At 44.7% G+C, this 22890-nt stretch overlaps 1 protein-coding gene across 2 annotated transcripts; it reads right to left on the bottom strand.

The window, feature by feature from the left end:
- Positions 1-15: 15 nt before the first annotated feature.
- Positions 16-21568, bottom strand: sufu (suppressor of fused homolog). Of its 2 annotated transcripts, none has more exons than XM_083657998.1 (12): positions 21262-21568; positions 20766-20900; positions 19083-19219; positions 16442-16584; positions 14473-14558; positions 12654-12726; positions 11787-11940; positions 9030-9132; positions 7243-7377; positions 2714-2852; positions 1903-1971; positions 16-1801 (listed from the first exon to the last, which is right to left on the bottom strand). In XM_083657998.1, exons 1-12 carry the CDS (start codon positions 21408-21410, stop codon positions 1712-1714), a joined length of 1413 nt encoding a protein of 470 aa, XP_083514124.1. In that variant the 5' UTR covers positions 21411-21568; the 3' UTR covers positions 16-1711. The 2 variants fall into 2 exon arrangements, with proteins under 2 accessions (XP_083514124.1, XP_083514123.1); XM_083657997.1 differs by having other exon boundaries at positions 11787-11943.
- Between the last annotated feature and the right edge of the window lie 1322 nt (positions 21569-22890).

A 22890-nucleotide genomic window follows, 5' to 3' on the forward strand; every position in this document is an offset into this window, starting at 1 on the left:
TGTTCCAGCTTTACTGTGTAAATATCTATAACCTTTAATGCACTTGGGATTACAGACAAAACAAGCAGATCAGTGAAATTAGACGGTAATTACAAAATATTGTATGAATGCCCTCGAAACCTCTTTTACATCGTCACTCTGAATAAAAAAGACAAACGAAAATAAGATGTGCCAACACATGTTGGAGGAGTATTGTTTTTGTAAGAGGACACTGTAGGACACGTTGTCTTTTGCTCTGTGGTTAACAAACGTGGAATGCAACGGCAGTATCAAGAAAAACACGTTGAATACAGCGGCCTTCATTCAAAGTGATGTATCTGAAGGAGCTGTAGGCAGCAGAAGACAGTCCACAGAATGCACGGTCCTTCTCAAATCAAGGCACTGAGGAATTTTACTCCAACTCACTTCCGAGCAAGTCCTACTGATGGGGGAAATGTAATGACGGAAATGAACGTCATATGTATGTGGCCACATAAACCCTCCAGAGAGGATACTGAACGTGGCTTGCCATTAAGATGTATAGTGGACCTTGAAAATGGCTGTTCAGCCTGTACTAAAAAAAAAAAATGTCTGAAAGATCAACTTATGTCATTTCATGACGTGAAAACGGACATCAACAAAATTGCAATAAAACACACGTCAAAAATATTGCTCGTTCTCGGCACGGGGGGGAGGAGGGGTGGGTTGTAGTAGGCTACCTGTAATATTTGACACATATGAGAAAAGCAGTTCAAATACTTGGGTTTATCCCAGACAAAGGCAGGTAAGGAAGAAAAGTTTCAGTCTGTCACATCGGCATCATCACGTCGCATATGACACACAGACAGCATTGGCAGCAGAGTGCCAACTGCTATCACTTTGGTATGACCATAAACACATACAAGAGAAATGTCCAGCATTTGAAAATACTATACATAAAAACTAATTCGAAAGGAACACAGTCAAAAAGGTTCAGGGTGGCTTTTCTGCCCTTACTATGGCCACTGGAATAAATATAATCTTGAATATTTGAGGAGTGCAACCCAGTTATTGCTTGGGACAGTTTTATTTTGCCCGTCTGGTAATCTCTCAAATTCCTAACTCCATTAGTGATGTCTTCTATAGTGTGTCTAGACCTGAGACCTTACCAGGCATTTATTGGAGGAATGACAACAATCCTGTTACGCCCTATGGCTAGCGTTGTCACCAATAACGACTGCTCCACCAGGTCAACCATCTGGAGAGGCAGGTTTGATGTTGACTGAACATTTTCCAAAAACACTCAAGCCTCCGAGTGACGTTGTAAACAGTGGGGCGAGGCTGAGCTGTCTTCAGATCAAACCCTCTAGATTGGATCATCCAGAATCTTCTTGTCACCAGCGCAGTATGATCTGATAGTCTTTATGAGCGAGGCGGTCCCTGGCCGTCCAGTGGGGGAATGCAAGAGAGATCGGAGCCCCTCGACAGTCCAGGGTCCATGGTTGTCCCGGGGCATCTCATGTTCATGATAGTCTGGTCTAGGAGTGTGTGTCTGTGTGTTTTTGTTAGTGTGTTCTCAGCCAGGACAGAGATGTATGTAAGGACACAAGGATAAAGTTGTGTGTGTGTGTTTGTGTTTGTGTGTGTGTGTGTGTGTTTGTGTTTGTGTTTGTGTGTGTGTGTGTGTGTGTGTGTGTGTGTTTGTGTTTGTGTTTGTGTGTGTGTGTGTGTGTGTGTGTCTGTAGTCCACGTCTCACTGCAGCGGGTTGTCAAACACAGAGTCTGGTAAGACAGAGATCTTCAGCTTCTTCTCTGGCCAACTGTACTCCTTGGGTAACTTTGTCTATAAAAACAGAAAGGAAATACAAGGTAACTTGAAATGTCAAGTTCAACAAAAACGACAAAACTTAACTTTGTGAAAATATAAAGGAGGTTCAAACCCACCTCTTCGCAAGTGTTAAGCTCCTGTAAATCCCCAAGCATCTGCTCCACAAACTCTTCAGTCAACAAGATCTTGAGGAGGAGGGAGAGCAGTCAGTCAAATACATACATCAACAATGAAAGCACTGTATGGAGACTAGGGAATGTGACAAAATATCATGCCCAGAAATTCTGTGATATAAAAAAAATGTGATAAAATGCCTTGTCGAGATGAAAGACTGAGTCCCGATATCAGATACTGCATGCGCACATTTTGGAGACAGTGGGAAGCGGTGAGTCTATTTACGTGCCAAAATAGACTCTGGGTTCTGATTGGGTAGACAATGATGACCTACACCCTATCTGGGTTCTGATTGGGTAGACAATGATGACCTACAACCTCATTTTCACCAAAACGAATCATCCTCTGAGCTGGACAGATCATATTTTCCGCTGTGAGGCGTGTGCTTAGGGACCGTCTAAAAAGTGCAACACCGAAAAGCGATATACTACAACAATCATCGAATCGTATCGAGATTGTGAACCCAATATTGTGTATCCTATCGTGAGCTGAGTGAATCGTCACACCCCTAATGGAGGATAAGGTTGTCAAAAGTATCGATAGTATTGATTAAAAAATGTTTTTTAAACCGATACAATACTTATTTGCAACAGCATCGATACCTGCAGTGATTTCTCTTAATGAAAAATCAAACATACTACAGATTTTGCCCTCCCTATCATTGGTGGGTAGACCATTTGTTTGTGTGTGTGTGTGTGTGTGTGTGTGTGTGTGTGTGTGTGTATGTGTGTGTGTGTGTGTGTGTGTGTGTACCTGCAGCCAGGGGCCATGAGCTGCGTACGGGTGCTCCTCAGTAGCAAAGGATCCTTCCACTCCTGTAGACACAAAGGTGATGGCCGTGTCTCCGTTGATGCTCTTGTAGGTGAAGTGTCTGCCATGCAGCAGCCGTCCCCTGTGGAAGACAGTGGCTAAGGTGAGTGCTCCACCATGACAGCTGCAGTGCATCCTGCTCCTCCAAAGACCATGAGATTCAAGCAAGAAGGCCCAACTTCAACTCACTTCCTGTCATTTTGTCACGTGGGTTTTGCCCATGCTTTCCCACGGACACGCCCACTTAGGAGACTTGCGGCATCTCTCCCTCTCTGTCTGTCTTAACTCCCTGCACATCTCTCCCTCTGTCTGTCTTAACTCCCTGCACATCTCTCCCTCTCTGTCTGTCTTAACTCCCTGCACATCTCTCTCTCTCTGTCTGTCTTAACTCCCTGCACATCTCTCCCTCTCTGTGTGTCTTAACTCCCTGCACATCTCTCCCTCTCTCTGTGTGTCTTAACTCCCTGCACATCTCTCCCTCTGTCTGTCTTAACTCCCTGCACATCTCTCCCTCTCTGTGTGTCTTAACTCCCTGCACATCTCTCCCTCTCTGTGTCTTAACTCCCTGCACATCTCTCCCTCTCTGTCTGTCTTAACTCCCTGCACATCTCTCCCTCTGTCTGTCTTAACTCCCTGCACATCTCTCCCTCTCTGTGTGTCTTAACTCCCTGCACATCTCTCCCTCTCTGTGTCTTAACTCCCTGCACATCTCTCCCTCTCTGTGTCTTAACTCCCTGCACATCTCTCCCTCTCTGTCTGTCTTAACTCCCTGCACATCTCTCCCTCTCTGTGTCTTAACTCCCTGCACATCTCTCCCTCTCTGTGTCTTAACTCCCTGCACATCTCTCCCTCTCTGTCTGTCTTAACTCCCTGCACATCTCTCCCTCTCTGTGTGTCTTAACTCCCTGCACATCTCTCCCTCTCTGTGTCTTAACTCCCTGCACATCTCTCTCTCTCTGTGTCTTAACTCCCTGCACATCTCTCCCTCTCTGTGTGTCTTAACTCCCTGCACATCTCTCCCTCTCTGTGTCTTAACTCCCTGCACATCTCTCCCTCTCTGTGTCTTAACTCCCTGCACATCTCTCCCTCTCTGTCTGTCTTAACTCCCTGCACATCTCTCCCTCTCTCTGTGTCTTAACTCCCTGCACATCTCTCCCTCTCTGTCTGTCTTAACTCCCTGCACATCTCTCCCTTTCTGTGTCTTAACTCCCTGCACATCTCTCCCTCTCTGTGTGTCTTAACTCCCTGCACATCTCTCCCTCTCTGTCTGTCTTAACTCCCTGCACATCTCTCCCTCTCTGTGTGTCTTAACTCCCTGCACATCTCTCCCTCTCTGTGTCTTAACTCCCTGCACATCTCTCTCTCTCTGTGTCTTAACTCCCTGCACATCTCTCCGTCTCTGTGTGTCTTAACTCCCTGCACATCTCTCCCTCTTAACTCCCTGCACATCTCTCCCTCTCTGTGTCTTAACTCCCTGCACATCTCTCCCTCTCTGTCTGTCTTAACTCCCTGCACATCTCTCCCTCTCTGTGTCTTAACTCCCTGCACATCTCTCCCTCTCTCTCTGTCTTAACTCCCTGCACATCTCTCCCTCTCTGTGTGTCTTAACTCCCTGCACATCTCTCCCTCTCTGTGTCTTAACTCCCTGCACATCTCTCCCTCTGTGTCTGTCTTAACTCCCTGCACATCTCTCCCTCTCTGTGTCTTAACTCCCTGCACATCTCTCCCTCTCTGTGTCTTAACTCCCTGCACATCTCTCCCTCTCTGTGTCTTAACTCCCTGCACATCTCTCCCTCTCTGTGTCTTAACTCCCTGCACATCTCTCCCTCTGTGTCTGTCTTAACTCCCTGCACATCTCTCCCTCTCTGTGTGTCTTAACTCCCTGCACATCTCTCTCTCTCTGTGTCTTAACTCCCTGCACATCTCTCCCTCTCTGTCTGTCTTAACTCCCTGCACATCTCTCCCTCTCTGTGTCTTAACTCCCTGCACATCTCTCCCTCTCTCTGTGTCTTAACTCCCTGCACATCTCTCCCTCTCTCTCTGTCTTAACTCCCTGCACATCTCTCCCTCTCTGTGTCTTAACTCCCTGCACATCTCTCCCTCTCTCTGTGTCTTAACTCCCTGCACATCTCTCCCTCTCTCTCTGTCTTAACTCCCTGCACATCTCTCCCTCTCTGTGTCTTAACTCCCTGCACATCTCTCCCTCTCTGTGTCTTAACTCCCTGCACATCTCTCCCTCTCTGTGTCTTAACTCCCTGCACATCTCTCCCTCTCTGTCTGTCTTAACTCCCTGCACATCTCTCCCTCTCTGTGTCTTAACTCCCTGCACATCTCTCCCTCTCTGTGTCTTAACTCCCTGCACATCTCTCCCTCTCTGTCTGTCTTAACTCCCTGCACATCTCTCCCTCTCTGTCTGTCTCCCCTCTCGCACACAAAGGCGTCTCTGTGAGATGACTGTGGCCTTGTTCTTTTCCCACAGAGACAGCGATTACATAAAGCAGGTTCATCCTCATCTCCCGGCTGCAGCGAGAAGCAAATTTGTTCAAAATTCCACAGTTCATATTAGACAGTAACTGCTGTTTTGCATTGCAAAAAATGATGAAATAGTCATGTACCAGCCCTCATTAAAACAAAGCCCAGATAATCATCAACCACAGGTTTGCAAATGAAACATGACAGATAGCATATCAAGAAGCAAAGAGCAGAATCCGATGATCTAATCTAAACTGCACCATCTTTGATCTCGGTTTGTTGTCACTAGGGCTGGCACGGATCAGAAAACCCACGGATCGGATCGCGTGACGGATTTTGAGCCACGGATCACGGATTTTTCGGATCAGCAAAAAAATATATATGTCAGATTTTTTCTCTCAAAATTAGATTTTCGATTAGATTTTTTTAATACTATTATAATTCTCTAACCATTTGTTGCCCTGCACAGCTCAAAAAATATTTTTTTCTCATAAGTGACACAATGTATGCTTTTACTCTGAAGGCAGAACGACCCAACTTCCTGTTTTAGGTGTCACTGCTATGCCTAACTTCGTGGCTGTTGCTTGCACCAGTCACATGACACAGGTACAGACCTACTACAGACCAGACCGCAGGTCAGTCTGGAAATATAACGTTGATGCTACGTTAAGCTACTCAGTGGCCCCACGTGTTGTTTTGTTGTTATGTGTCCTAAGGCAACATTTTACCGTCCAGTGGTAATGTGTTTGTGAAACGTGTGCGCGTGTGTGTGTGCGCATGTGTGTGTGTGCGTGTGTGTGTGTGTGTGTGTGTGTGTGTGTGTGTTGTGGCTCTCGTTATCTTGTGGAGCCCGCAACACACTGATCGCATTCCTGTGTTTTTTAAGAGGTGTTGAAATAAGTTTGTGTGACGCTGTGTTTAGTAGCCACTAGCCACAGCCTTCAGACATACTTTACAGCAGCGACAAGAGATGAGGAAGCTCACTTGTGCTTGCCATGATTATGCCTGTCTGTGTCTGGCTGCGCTGGGCGTTCTCATACACTAACGTTAAACGTTAAATGAAACGAAAGGGGGGGGGGGGGGGGGGGGTCCGCGGACCATTGACGTTCCGAACCGTGTGCCGAACCGTGGGGGCTGATCCGTACGGGTCACGGATTATCCGTGATCCGTGCCAGCCCTAGTTGTCACCATAGCAATTCATGTATTCCATTTGTCCTTCTATTTGTGCCATAAGCCTGGCACATAGTTTGTGTTGTGACAGGGTGCAGGGCTCCTCTCCACTCATTACAATTAAAAGGCAAACACATGCAAAACATCCTTCCCCCATTGTTGTGCTTATGTGGCATCAACAGCAGGAGGCCACTTTACATCTCTCTCCTGCAAGCTATCAGTGATCAAAACATTAATGCATGGACACATACATGATTCTGTGCTGTGCCCCAGGTCATGTGACAATCTACACTTCAGTCAAGGTGCTCTGCATTTTTGGAAACATTGTTATTTTCTTCACTTAAAACAGCATCAGACACACTAACTGCCTAAAGTAACTTTCCTTTATGACACCCGAGTGGAGAGAGTTGAAAAAGGTATGTACAGTATGTATGTATGTGTGTATGTATGTATGTATGTACCGTATGTATGTATGTATGTATGTATGTATGTATGTATGTATGTATGTATATATATATATATATATATTATTTATTTATTTATTTTATATATAGATACAGATACCACCTGATGGTATGATGATGTTTTCAGGTTCATATAAATCGTACAAAACCTAATTAGCAGCACAAAATCTTATCAGGATAATGTTACATATTAAGCCAATACACCCGAGAAGTCCTTGTATGCCCACTCATATTATTATTATTAATTATTATTACTATATTATTATTTGAGCTATTATTGATCTCTTTCTTTAGGGAAAATATGGTGTGTGTGTGTGTGTGTGCGTGCGCGCGCGTGTGTGTGTGTGTGTAATAACGTCACCATACCGGAGGCAGAGGGGCAGCAGTGTGCCTGACTCCTGGTTGAACTTCAGATGGACGCTCTCCAACTGTCGTGTTCGCACCAACTCATGAGGAACAATGGCTGCCGAGCTCTCACTCTCCAGACTGTCCTTCCGACTCCTGAGAAACAGAGGAAGAGGAGGAGAGGAAGAGGAAGAGAGGAAGAGGAGAGGAAGAGGAGAAGAGGAAGAGGAGGAGGAGAGGAAGAGTGCGAGGGACACAGAAAGACAGTGATCGTCAGAAAAGAAGAGGATGGCTGCACTGCCATTGCTAGTGTTTCTTCTGCCTTCTGACTCTATTTCATATTGATAATTATGAATAATTATTCATTATTGCTCTCATGGGTTTTCTGTTCCTTCATGCTACGTTTCATATTTATTACGTGTTGTTTTTGTTTTGCTCCTCGTCTTATATTTGATGTCCTGTGGGGGCTCCCTGCCTAAAGCCCATGGCACACCAATCGAACATTCTCCAACAAACACGAACGAACACGAACACACGTAGATGTTCCTTTGGTGTGCCATAGCTGTCTGTCCTTGTCTGTTCGTGTTCGGCGATGTTCGGTGATGTTCGCCCGGATTCAACATGTTCAATCCGTGCTTGTTCGGTGTTCGCGGTTGTCTGGTCAGTTCACCATGTTTTCAGTCGCGTATCCATGGAAACGGAGCTCGCGCACACGCGCGCACACTCAGTACTAGCTAGCAGTAAACTTCTGGCTGTTGTGTTGTTGCTGTCGATGGCTTCGTTTTGGACCCTGGAAAGAGAGGAACTCTTGGTGGAGCTGTGGGAATCAAAACGAGAGTTGCACGATGTGTCATCTCAACGATTTTCCAAACGAAACAGCCGGGCGAAAGCAATAGAAGAGATTGCTGAAAGACTCGGCACTACTGGTGAGTTTATAGTGGGCTAACGATAAGTAGCTAATGCTAGCGTAAGGGGCTTTAACATTAGCATTAGTGTCTTGTCAGCATCAGCAGTGTAGGTCGAAGTAAACACGGAAGTTATTTGGTCCGCTTCTTCTTCTTTGGTGTTTTACGGCAGTTGGCATAGTTATTGTTGCATTACCGCCACCATTTGGCTGAAATTAGAACAGCTGTTGTGCTGAATACGTTTGGTCGGTGTGCCATGCTTTCAAACAATCTCCAACATCTGCCAACATTCACAGACAATGGACCCTTCTCACGGGGGCCATTTTGTGTCGAAAAGGCAGGGGAAACACAGGTGCAAGCAAAACACTAATGAGGGTTTCCAACTTCCATGGTTGGAATTTGGAAACCCTCATTAGTGTTTTGCTTGCACCTGTGTTTATCCTGCCTTTTCGGCACAAAATGGCCCCCGTGAAATGGGTCTATAGTCTGTTGGTGTTTGTTGGTGTTTGTTGGAGAATGTTTGATTGGTGTGCCATGGGCTTAGGAGTTTCACACAAGTCTACTTGTTACAACCTTTGATGCTGCTGGCTCTGCAAATGGCCCAAAGATTGTCTATGGAAAAATCACTAAGGAATAGCTACAATACAATCTTCCATATCGTGCAGGTGGCTAAGAAACAGGCATGATAAGCGTTCACACGCCGGCTGGGCTCTGAGTCACTGCACATGTTGGAGGGAATGATCCGTATGTATGTAGGCTTTGTGCTGAGGTGAAGTTAGGTGAGTGTGACTGTGTGTGTGTGTGTGTGTGTGTGTGTGTGTGTGTGTGTGTGTGTGTGTGTGTGTGTATGCGTGTGTGTGTGTGTGTGTGTGTGCGTGTGTGTGTGTGTAGGAGGACACTCACTGAGATTTCTCATGGCTCTGTCTCTGGCTGTTGATGGGTGGGAGTGCTGCCTTGCTGTTGAACTCCAGTCCTTTCCTCAGGGCCTCCCTGATCTGCTCTGTGTCTGTTAAGCACACACGCACACACGCACGCACACACACACACACACACACACACACACACACACACACACACACACACACACACACACACACACAGAGTTATCCCATCATCACACAGATCAGAACACTTGTACCCTGCGTACACATGGGCCTTTTCCCACCAGCAGCCATTTTGTGTCTAAAAGGCAGGAAGTAACACAGGTGCGAGCAAAACATTAATGAGGGTTTCCAACTTCCAATCCATTTAGGTGTTCCGTGTGCCGGGGGGCCCTCGTTAATGTTTTGGTTGCACCTGCCTTTTAGACACAAAATGGCTGAGGTGAAACAGGCGAATTGAGTCATTCCATTTTAGCAACACAGCGTATTTTATTTTTGAGGCGCCTCTGGAGATGGTGGCCCTATTTGACTCAGAGCAGACTGAGGCTAGCCGCGTGTCTGAGGAGGCTGAGACTAGCTGTGTGTCTGAGGAGACTGAGGCTAGCTGTGTGTCTGAGGAGACTGAGGCTAGCTGTGTGTCTGAGGAGACTGAGGCTAGCTGTGTGTCTGAGGAGACTGAGGCTAGCTGTGTGTCTGAGGAGACTGAGGCTAGCTGTGTGTCTGAGCAGACTGAGGCTAGCTGTGTGTCTGAGGAGGCTGAGGCTAGCTGTGTGTCTGAGGAGACTGAGGCTAGCTGTGTGTCTGAGGAGACTGAGGCTAGCTGTGTGTCTGAGGAGACTGAGGCTAGCTGTGTGTCTGAGCAGACTGAGGCTAGCTGTGTGTCTGAGCAGACTGAGGCTAGCTGTGTGTCTGAGGAGGCTGAGGCTAGCTGTGTGTCTGAGCAGACTGAGGCTAGCTGTGTGTCTGAGGAGACTGAGGCTAGCTGTGTGTCTGAGCAGACTGAGGCTAGCTGTGTGTCTGAGCAGACTGAGGCTAGCTGTGTGTCTGAGCAGACTGAGGCTAGCTGTGTGTCTGAGGAGACTGAGGCTAGCTGTGTGTCTGAGGAGACTGAGGCTAGCTGTGTGTCTGAGCAGACTGAGGCTAGCTGTGTGTCTGAGCAGACTGAGGCTAGCTGTGTGTCTGAGCAGACTGAGGCTAGCTGTGTGTCTGAGCAGACTGAGGCTAGCTGTGTGTCTGAGCAGACTGAGGCTAGCTGTGTGTCTGAGCAGACTGAGGCTAGCTGTGTGTCTGAGGAGACTGAGGCTAGCTGTGTGTCTGAGCAGACTGAGGCTAGCTGTGTGTCTGAGCAGACTGAGGCTAGCTGTGTGTCTGAGCAGACTGAGGCTAGCTGTGTGTCTGAGGAGACTGAGGCTAGCTGTGTGTCTGAGCAGACTGAGGCTAGCTGTGTGTCTGAGCAGACTGAGGCTAGCTGTGTGTCTGAGGAGACTGAGGCTAGCTGTGTGTCTGAGGAGACTGAGGCTAGCTGTGTGTCTGAGCAGACTGAGGCTAGCTGTGTGTCTGAGGAGACTGAGGCTAGCTGTGTGTCTGAGGAGACTGAGGCTAGCTGTGTGTCTGAGGTTAAATCAGAAGTCAGAAGTCATAACTGAAATAAGTGCCAACAGTGTGGGAGGCAATGTGAAAGTGTTAATCACTTATTTTTAATTGGTTTTCCTGGGTTTAAAAAACCTGCATATATACCCGTAATTTTTTTGTGTGAGCATCAGTGTTGGGCAAGTTACTTTCAAAATGTAATATACTACATATTACTAGTTACTTTCATTTGAAAGTAATAAGTTACTTTACAATATGACTGTCTGTGTAGAGTAACTCGTTACTTATTACACTACTTTTGCATTACTCCAGTTTCACCAAAATAACAGCATTAGCAGAGTAATAATTTCAACAGCCTTTATTTAAATATGTGCTTTGATTTTTTTTTTTTTTTGTCTGTTTCGTTTTGTGCTATCTATCATTGTTTTGTTTAGTTTAGTTTTGTCTTCTTAATATATGTAGTATGTGAATTTGATTACTACTGTCTGTATGTATGTGTAATATATGTGGGGAGAAAAATGTGAAACTGAATAAAAATATTGTGAAAAAAAAATATATATATATGTGCTTTGATAAAAAAATAAAATAAAAAAATACGGTAACTCAATTTGTAACTTGTGTTACTTGACAAAGTAACTGGTATAATATTACTGAAATCCTATTGGTAATAAGTTATATTACTGAGTTACTGCTACAAGTAATGTATTACATGCAATATGTTACTTTTGTAATGAGTTACACCCAACACTGGTGGACATTGTGCCTTTATTTGATAGGACAGTATGTGCTAGACAGCGACAGGAAAGCAGAGAGTGAGAGAGGAGAGAACATGCAGGAAATGAACCGCAGGTCGGATTCGAACCTGGGTCAGCTGCATGAAGGACAACGACGCCTTAATGGTATGCGTTCTACCAGGTGAGCTACCAGGATGCCCCATACTCTGTATTTTTTTTATTGGCTTGGCTGGCCTGCCTCTGACCTGCACCCTTAGGGACTCGGGCGTACCTTTGTCTCTGACCTCTGACCTGCACCCTTAGGGACTCGGGCGTACCTTTGTCTCTGACCTCTGACCTGCACCCTTGGGGACTCGGGCGTACCTTTGTCTCTGACCTCTGACCTGCACCCTTGGGGACTCGGGCGTACCTTTGTCTCTGACCTCTGACCTGCACCCTTGGGGACTCGGGCGTACCTTTGTCGGAGAGCCTGCGCGGCTGCGATCCTATGCAGATGGATCTGCTGTCCTCTTCATCGTCCGGCGGTCGACTCAGATCGTCCCACACACACTTGGCGCTGACGCCGCTCAGGTTGGAGCCTTCGGTCTCGATGCCCTGGTCCACTCTCTCCTGCTTGGATGAGCAACACACACACACACACACACACACGCACACGCACACACGCGCACACACAGGCACGCACACACAATCATTAACACCGGCTCGCACAAACAGGAAGAGGTGAGAAGACGTCGCATCCAGACTGCTGACGACAGCGGCTTCTAAATACCGCCGGAGTCAAATAAACTGCAAGTTCATGAAAAATAATCTTCCTAATGTCTATACAGTGTTCTGTTATACAGGGTTTGCCAGCCATTCTTTTATAATGATAGATTTCAAGCCATTTTCAAGGACAAATTATATTTCAAACTGTAATTGTTTTGGTCATAGCACTTAAAACTTCAAATCCAATTTTTCCAATTCCTGTCATGCTCATCTAATGTCATTTGAGTCCGATGACATCGCTGACATCATCATCTTTGATGTTCATACTCTCGGATTATATAATATATATATGATCACATAAACTGCTTATTATTTATGTCTCGGCACCAAGTATGCAATGTGAGACTTGACAGAATCTGTACTTGATCCAGCTGTGGGGGCCATTTTCCAACTCTGGGGTGGTACAGTACACAGCTCGAGTGCTAGAAGTGTTCTTGACAAAGTATCATACACAAACAATTAACAGCTGTGGAACACGGACTATAATTCATCTCCCCTCTGTATAAATATGACAAACTGCCCTTCAGGCAAGTCTGCAGAACTTAACAAAGCCTTACTTGTAGGTGTGGGTCGATGTCAAAAATGGTTTCCCCTCTCCTCATGTCTGTGATCAGCCACGGCCCACCAGCACTGCACACAGGAAAAGCATTCATTCACACCACGTCTCAGATGGTCTTCAGCTCAAGTCCCTCACACTAGGGGTGGGACAAAATATCGATACTCCCGGTATTGCGATATTTCCACTTGCGATACGTTATCGATACACTGGCACCAAGTATCGATATGTTTTTTTTTTTTTTTTTTTTTTTTTTTAATAAACAGGCTAAAATATTATGCTGTGTGTGGTAGAAACATAGTTTCAAGTTGACGTTTATTTATGTTTGTAGTTGAAACAAAAACATAAATACTGTAGGCTACATGAATGGAAATGTTTGATCATTAACATCTACATGAATGGAAATGTTTGATCATTAACATCTACTTTTAGAAATTATATAGGTAGGTAGGTTATATAGGTTTTCTTGTTTTAATAATAATAATAAAAAGACTTAATGTGTAACTTTTCCTCCGTGGTATCGAAAATGGTATGAGTGAGTGAGTGAACTCTGAGAGAGTTCATGTCAATTCTGCTAATAAATACATAATACCTGCTTCTTGCCTTTTAGGGGTATTTTTTTCTCTTCAGTTACACAGATATCGTGATGTATCGTAGGTTAAATTTCTTCCAATATATCGATTATCGCAGAATCGCTGTATCGTGATAATATCGTTATCGAGGGCCAAGTATCGTGACCATATCGTATCGTGAGTTACTCCACGATTTCCACCCCTACCTCACACCACGTCTCAGATGGTGTTCAGCTCAAGAACATTTGGAGTTGGTGACACCAGTCTGGAGGCATCAACATCTTGGTCCGACTGCTTCACACACAGTAACAAGTATGGGCTCTACTGAACTAGAATGTCGTAGTATGTTGAAGGTTGAAATTAATGTTGTTCCTAGAATGCATCATTGTGCAATATCACCTCGATAAAGAATCAATATAAAGAATGTGCTACAATAGATAATAAAGTATGTTATATTTGGCAACTCCATTCACATCTGCTTTATAGCCTGGTTTTGATTGGTTCAGTCACTATTATGCTGAAGAGTTAATAATACTGTATCAAATCATGAAGATAATTCACATTTGTTTTTTTAGCTGCAACCAGCAGTTCTATAAGTCAGAGGTTCTCAAATGTTTTTTTAGCCAAGGAGCCCTTACAAGATAGAAAATATACCGGGGACCCCCTCATTCTGATTTGTGATTTTTGGGCTAAGCTTAATAGTTTCCACGGTAAAGTGCTTGACTTTTAAATTGATAGGTTTGTTAGATTAGAATGTAATCCATGAACCATTTTAGATTTAAAGCATAAAATATTTTCGTTGAACTATGAAGCTTTTGCAAAAAAAAGTTGGTATTTTTATTTTCCTGAAAACTTTTCGCGGACCCCCTTGCAAAGTGCCACCGACCCCTGGGGGTCCCCGGACCCCCATTTGAGAAGAACCACTGCTATAAGTCACTGTCGGTTGGTTGGTCCACAAAATAGACTTGTGATTGTTAATCAAAAGGTCAAAGGTCTATCCAAGACAACCAAGGCTTGCGAGTTGGTCGCGCACAGGAGACATGGCTGTAATCACAAGCAATAGTCTCCCAGGCACCGGGGCAGCCTTGGTGAAATGATTTCAGTGAGTGTATCGGTACTTTTTGAACATTTCCGGCACATTTCTATAGCGCGATAATACTGATAAGCGTGATAATTTTGGTCACTATAATCGTGATATGAAATTTTCATATCGTTTCATCTCTAGTGTTGATGTGCAGTTCTACTCACACATGGACTCCACGCAACAACTCCAAGATGCCCTGGCCGTTCCACTGCTGGGCTGCCTGTAGCTCCTCCGTACATACACCCACAATCTATAGGAGACACAACGGAACATGATTACAAAATCTTCAACCATCAATATTTTATTGATTATTGATCAATTAATTTGAAATCATCACCATGATTGTGGAAGACACTTTGTCTCAAGTTCGTAGATCTCACAGTTTGTAGGTAAGAGGAACTTAATTAGATGATCTATGCTGTAGTGTTAGCTACAACTCACATACATAGATGATCTATGCTGTAGTCTTAGCTACAACTCACATACATAGATGATCTATGCTGTAGTGTTAGCTACACCTCACATACATAGATGATCTATGCTGTCATGTTAGCTACAACTCACATACATAGATGATCTATGCTGTAGTGTTAGCTACAACTCACACACATAGATGATCTATGCTGTAGTGTTAGCTACAACTCACATACATAGATGATCTATGCTGTAGTGTTAGCTACACCTCACATACATAGATGATCTATGCTGTAGTGTTAGCTACAACTCACACACATAGATGATCTATGCTGTAGTGTTAGCTACAACTCACATACATAGATGATCTATGCTGTAGTGTTAGCTACAACTCACACACATAGATGATCTATGCTGTAGTGTTAGCTACAACTCACATACATAGATGATCTATGCTGTAGTGTTAGCTACAACTCACACACATAGATGATCTATGCTGTAGTGTTAGCTACAACTCACATACATAGATGATCTATGCTGTAGTGTTAGCTACAACTCACATACATAGATGATCTATGCTGTAGTGTTAGCTACAACTCACACACATAGATGATCTATGCTGTAGTGTTAGCTACAACTCACATACATAGATGATCTATGCTGTAGTGTTAGCTACACCTCACATACATAGATGATCTATGCTGTAGTGTTAGCTACAACTCACACACATAGATGATCTATGCTGTAGTGTTAGCTACAACTCACATACATAGATGATCTATGCTGTAGTGTTAGCTACAACTCACATACATAGATGATCTATGCTGTAGTGTTAGCTACAACTCGCATACATAGTGAAAAGGTTGACAGAGACCAGGGCAGACACAAAACCACTCATCACCAATCATTCACTTAAGTGCCCTATTTTGACATGAAAAAGGTGGCTGTCACCTAAAGGTGACTACCGGTAGTTTGCAGGTGTGCATGCATACCGTATGTCAGCTATATAAATCAGGTTAGGTGCCATTCAGTTAGCATGGGAGCTAACATGAGTTGTAGCTAATGTAGTTCCTCCTAACTGCAATCTGTGATTTTTTTTTTTTTTTTTACATTATTTACTGATTAATGGCTTCCGCTAATATGGTGATGATTGGAGTCAGGCAGTATTTCCCAATTCCAATTCCTTGGGCAAGCTTATGAAGGCAGCAGCAGCACAGCATTCCTCCAGTCCATTTCCCCTGGAACACCTATTCACCTTATGTAGCCCCGCCCACTTGACCTATTGTGTCACGACTTCCTGTCCAAAACGCCTGGGGTTTTACCTGCTCAAACTAGTCTGACTCACCTGCTCAAACCTAGTTTGACTCACATTATGAGTCAGACTTAGGTGTATGAGTCACAGGAAGTGTAAACACAATCAGAACTTCAGATTGTGTTTACACTTCCTGTTAGTCTCTCAAGCCAGACTGTCTCTTCTACATAAGGCCCCTATTTAGGTTGTGTATCCCACTCCGTCTGTATAATGACAGACTTGACAAAGGCCACCAGGGCTGAAAAACGTTGTCAAATACATTTTAAATCTCGTTTGCCTCTGGACCCAGAGTGTGTGCGGTTTCTTCTTTCTCATCATAGCAGTAAAGAAGAACCTGGACGTGCCTGATGGTGCGTAGATGTTTACACGATGCCAATATCACATCTCGATTCTTGTCCACTCCTCACCTGGAGAAAGCTGATTGAGCCGAACGGAGTTTGAACGGGTTGCATTTGTGGGTCCTCTGTTAGCAACATGTGCTGGATTCGAGATTCACTGTTGTCCAGCGGACTGTGCCACGATATGTGGTCCCCGCTGCAAAATGTGTTTTCTGTAGAAGAGAGGAAAGAGCAGACATGAACTTCGAGGGGGAAGGAATTGAAAAAATGGGAGGGGGGCTTTTCAAGCTGTCTAGAATACTTTGTTCCAGGAGTGTTCCTTTGCAGAGTGCGTTTGGGTCACTGGCTTGAGCACCACCGCTCAGTCAGGAGCGCTCTTTTCTCTTCTAATTCACCTCATTTGCCGGTACAGAATTACTGGTGGAAAGCTAAGAAGAGGACGAGAGGGGACACAGATCAGCGGGAGAACGAGAGTAAAGAGAGAGGAGAGAGGGAAACAGAGAACCCCCAAATGGATCGGAGAAAGCAGAACTCTGTCTCTGTGCGAGGAATCCTTCTGCTTGGGAGGTAACACGCACCCCCAGTCCAGTCCAGCTCTGCTGCGGGAGAAAAGCGAGGGGAGAGATGGCGAGGAATCAGCATTCATTTAGCTCAGGGGGCCCGGCCCACCCACGCGCAAATTGACCCCAGCTGGAAGAGTAGAGAGGGGGTGGGGGTGGGGGGGGGGGGGGGGAGAGAGGAGAGAGGAAGGGGAGGAGCCTGGAGAGAATGGACTTCTTCTCTCCCTGGATGCCTTTTAAATAGCCTCCTCCACCACCCTTTATGTATACATTATATACACGATTGGGGGATTTTAGCAACTTAACAGCACAGTGTATACCCATTTGTCTCACACACACGCGCACACACACACACACACACACACACACACACACACACACACACACACACACACACACACACACACACACACACACACACACACACACACACACACACACACACACACACACACACACACACACACACACACACACACACACACACACACACACACACACACACACACACACACACACACACACACACACACACACACACACACACACACACACACACACACACACACACACACACACACACACACACACACACACACACACACACACACACACACACACACACACACACACACACACACACACACACACACACACACACACAGAGACTTCCTGGCAATGCCCAGAGCTGTGACAAACACAAGCTACCGCTGCAGCAGACTCTTCTGTTCATGTATGTCTCTGTGTGTAGCCACGGCTTTACAAGCTAACTTTACAAAGAACACATTCTTCTGTGAAGACGTGAATAGGTGGCATGGCAGCAGCCGGCCACAAGGGAATTGTTGTATCATTCATGCCCAGTGCGGATAAATACCTTTACGAGACTATTATTACACTGCTACTAAAATCAACCACACACAGGCCATGAGTCTTTGTCACAAATTTCCCAGTTTGAAGGTAAGATAAATGACATTCAAAATAGGAAATAGGAGTGGACAATAAATCAATATCAATATATATCACAATAAAATATGCCTCAATAACAAGATATTTTTTTATACATCTCCGATATTTTCAATATACATTATTTACAGCATCAGTCACTGAATCTGTGCAGTGCCCTTGAGTCAGTGTGCAATGCATTCAAGCAGAATACAATAGACTTGGCACATACATGTGTTTTTCAGACATGTTTGTTGATGAAGTGATCCGTTGTGACATGAATGGGCATTCTTGGCAGTTTTTCCTGTGGACGTTATAGTGTTAACACTAGTACACACTAATTGACTAATATTGTAATAAATAGCGTATCGACTGATATGAAGAAGTATATTGTGAATAGATTTTGGCCATATCATCCAGCCCTACATTCAAAACTAAAGTATTCCCTTATCAATAACACAGAAGTGCAGAAATTCTCCTCCCTACCATATCCCTACCAAAAAAAACTTAACAAGTCATATTGACTGATTTTACAACTGAATATGAGACAAAATGTTGAGATGGATGTTGTTTTGAGGTGATCAGTTCAGCATAAATCCTGTTATCTTTCATAATGTTGGTTGTAGTATGTACAGTAGCTTACAACAGGTGAAAGCAAAGACAAGAGTGCCCCTTTGGCCTTTTCAAACACAGTGATGTAGCGTTACATACTGCTGTGTCTTATCGTGCGTTCCTTTATCGCAAAATAACTGGGATGTGGAGGCTAAATGACATCACATCCGTTTTGTTAGCGTTCCATTTGCAGAAAACTTGAGCTGGGAAGTTCACTGTTCATTGGTCAGATCCAGTCGCTAGCCAGGCTAGCCATTGTTAGCAATAACAATTGACAACATGGCATTTCGCGGCATTTTGCGCATACAAACACTGCAGCCTCATGTCCACACAGATAGAAGTTAGGCAGTGCTGTGTGTACAGCTGATTTAATGAGACACAAACAACAGAACAGAAGTGCTAAACAATATTACTACGATTACTACTACTGTTGTTGCGCGGCGCAGCCATCTTGGATTTTTGAGGTTGGGGCTGCTGAGGCTCCTACGAGTTTGGAATGGGAAATACCAGCTCTGATGACGTCACCGCCCAGCTCATGACCTTTGAAGTCGAAAGATAACCAGTCCCCAGTTATAAAGGAATGCACGATTACTGACCTGACTGGAAGACGTAGCGAGCCAAGCCTTGCATGAGTTCAGCCGGCCAGGTAGGTGGTGCCGTCTCTCCCACCTCTCTCTTCAGCCTGAAGGTCAGCTCAAAGCCAAAGCCACTGGCTCCCTCTGCCCCTGTGAATCTGACGCACACAAACAAAACGACAGCTGCTACTACACCATACCCTCTCTCCTGTGTTATTAACAGCTGCTACTACACCATACCCTCTCTCCTGTGTTGTTAACAGCTGCTACTACACCATACCCTCTCTCCTGTGTTGTTGATGACAGCTGCTACTACACCATACCCTCTCTCCTGTGTTGTTAACAGCTGCTACTACACCATACCCTCTCTCCTGTGTTGTTGATGACAGCTGCTACTACACCATACCCTCTCTCCTGTGTTGTTAACAGCTGCTACTACACCATACCCTCTCTCTCCTGTGTTGTTGATGACAGCTGCTACTACACCATACCCTCTCTCCTGTGTTGTTGATGACAGCTGCTACTACACCATACCCTCTCTCTCCTGTGTTGTTGATGACAGCTGCTACTACACCATACCCTCTCTCCTGTGTTATTATTAACAGCTGCTACTACACCATACCCTCTCTCCTGTGTTGTAACGACAGCTGCTACTACACCATACCCTCTCTCCTGTGTTGTTGACGACAGCTGCTACTACACCATACCCTCTCTCTCCTGTGTTGTTGATGACAGCTGCTACTACACCATACCCTCTCTCCTGTGTTGTTAACAGCTGCTACTACACCATACCCTCTCTCCTGTGTTGTTAACAGCTGCTACTACACCATACCCTCTCTCCTGTGTTGTTGACGACAGCTGCAACTAGACCATACCCTCTCTCCTGTGTTGTTAACAGCTGCTACTACACCATACCCTCTCTCCTGTGTTGTTGACGCCAGCTGCTACTACACCATACCCTCTCTCCTGTGTTGTTGATGACAGCTGCTACTACACCATACCCTCTCTCCTGTGTTGTTGTGACAGCTGCTACTACACCATACCCTCTCTCCTGTGTTGTTGACGACAGCTGCTACTACACCATACCCTCTCTCCTGTGTTGTTGTGACGCCAGCTGCTACTACACCATACCCTCTCTCCTGTGTTGTTGTGACGCCAGCTGCTACTACACCATACCCTCTCTCCTGTGTTGTTGTGACGACAGCTGCTACTACACCATACCCTCTCCTGTGTTGTTGTGACGACAGCTGCTACTACACCATACCCTCTCTCCTGTGTTGTTGTGACAGCTGCTACTACACCATACCCTCTCTCCTGTGTTGTTGACGACAGCTGCTACTACACCATACCCTCTCTCCTGTGTTGTTGTGACGCCAGCTGCTACTACACCATACCCTCTCTCCTGTGTTGTTGTGACGCCAGCTTGACAAAATCAACACAATGGTGTCGAATAATGAGATGACCGCTCATTAACACCAAGTCTCCCTCTAGGGGTCTCCTACTGAGAGAGGGCTCCTAACATAAGTATTTACCCAGAACACGAACAATGCTACATCACTGGGTTTGCAGTGCACAATGTAAAAAAACACCTCAATTACATTTAAACAGCTCAAGACCTGTTACATCAAACAAAACACATTCTCACAGTTTCTTTAGACCCCGCTTCCCTGTTCAAGTGCAAGTCAGAACTATGAGGGTACTTACTCATGAACCCTATTGTCCCCATACAGGTCACTCAGTCCAAAGCTGACATAATGCCAATGTTCCTGGATGTCCTGGGACGAACAGCCCATATTCCGGTACATACTAATATAGTCTAATGGGTCTGGGCCTCCTAACCTGTGAGAAGCATAGGACGAAAAACATGTTTAGTTTGTTACATGGTCACACATGGTTTGTGTTATCACTGAACTTTGTTTACATCTCATTTGATATGTCTGACTGCAATCTAACCAGGGAGATCATTTGACGCGAGGAGCACTAGACCAAAATGTAAAGTAAGGGGTGATCAGCAATTCTGATTCTATAATTCCAAACCACCCCAAAACAAAGTAGCCTTCGTCGCTGGTCTGGATGTAACGTTATAATGTTAGCTTGCTAACTGTTATGCATCTAACCACTGCGCAAGACTTTGTTGGAGTAGCTCAACTCTTGATAGCGACGTGTCGGGTCAGTAATTGCTATAGGACGGGGCACCTACCAATATTTGACAATGGCTGTAACTTGAAGCGGGTTGGCCTGGTCGGGGTAGAGGCGTCTGCATTCCGCGTAGATCGCCTGCAGTCCGGGGGGGAACACTGACGCTAGCCCGTGGGCTTGAGCCCCACTGGTAGGCCGTACTTCATCCATGCCACGGCCTCAAAAAGATGTCTTTGAAAAACAACGCAAATGTTATATCGCTGCCAGTTACACGCAGTTCAACAAAAATGTATTATTACTAGATAATAAACACTTCCCACTCTAACGGTAATAGTGTCTATAACTAACTCATAACTGTTTTAACCCGATCGTTGTTCAACAGGGCCAAGCCTGTTGCTCAGCCTCTGCAAAATACTACTTAACCATTGGTTGGATGAAGAACTGACGTCACTGAGCGACGGCTATGGCAGCCAATGATCACGTCCATTTATGTTTGTGTAGATTCATAGAGGGAGATCATTGGTTGATAAATTGTCAATCATAAGAAGTAAGAAGGCGTGCACCAAAGTTTTTCATGGGCCAAATGGTCATGGACTTTCAAAGAAAGAACCAGGCTATTGTAGCAGTTATTTTTAGAGAACTATCAGCAGTTTGTTGATATATTTTTCATATTCCAAGTCCAGACAGTTTAAAAGGTCTCATCTCTATGTTTTTACAGTAGGTTGCTAGCAAGCATAATGTGAGCTGTCCCTAGCTATATGCTGCTTTTCTGGTTTAGTGCGCCGTCTACTGTTTGTTATTTAGATTGTTTAATGGGACAAGCAAAGGGGACTGTCAGTCCAAAACTGTTAGTGTCTCAGTCTTAAATAATCCTATAATAATAATAATAATAATAATAATAATAATAATAATAATAATAATAATAATAATTATTATTATTATTATTATTATTATTATTATTATTATTATTATTATTGATTGGTTGGTTGATTGATTGATTAATTGATTGATAATGATTTTGATTCATCCTACTCATTTGCGTACCTGCTGCCTGGATACTGTTACCTTTGGGCCACATGGCAGAGACCTCATTGTATCCTAAACATGTGAAGGAAGGAGTGCCTGCTTGTTCTGTGTTACGTAGATCGTTATTTCACAGAAGTACAGTATGCATTATTAAGCCTATGGCACACCAACCAAAGCTTCTACAGCAAACACGGACACACAGACAAACACAGATGTTTGTTTGGTGCACCATGGCTGCCTGTCCTTGTTTGGAATTTGGAATGGAAAGACACACAGCCTATATTCATCTGAGGAAAAAGCATGCTGAGGCACTGAGGTCTGAGGAACTTTAATACTGACGAGGAACTTATTTTGTAGCATTGCTGCTTATGGTAAAAGCTGTTTTTTTTATATATATATCTTGACCTTCGCCATATTGAATACAATCAGTAAAGCAAAAATAATAAAGTGATAGTGACTCTGCTTCTGTTTTTTCAGCAGACAGGTTCCTGCTTGGACAAAGATTACGGTATTTAAACCTGCCTGTGGCTGTGAGGGATCTATGAACTACTCCTGTGCGTACATATTACCTCCATTGTGCTACTACAGGGCCATGTTTCCATGATCACCCACTCACAGTGGCACAATAGCAGCCACCTCTTTCCGCCTATCACCGCCCAGTATA

Source organism: Poromitra crassiceps, assembly GCF_964638095.1.
Source record: "Poromitra crassiceps genome assembly, chromosome: 22".
Taxonomy (NCBI): Eukaryota; Metazoa; Chordata; class Actinopteri; order Beryciformes; family Melamphaidae; genus Poromitra; species Poromitra crassiceps.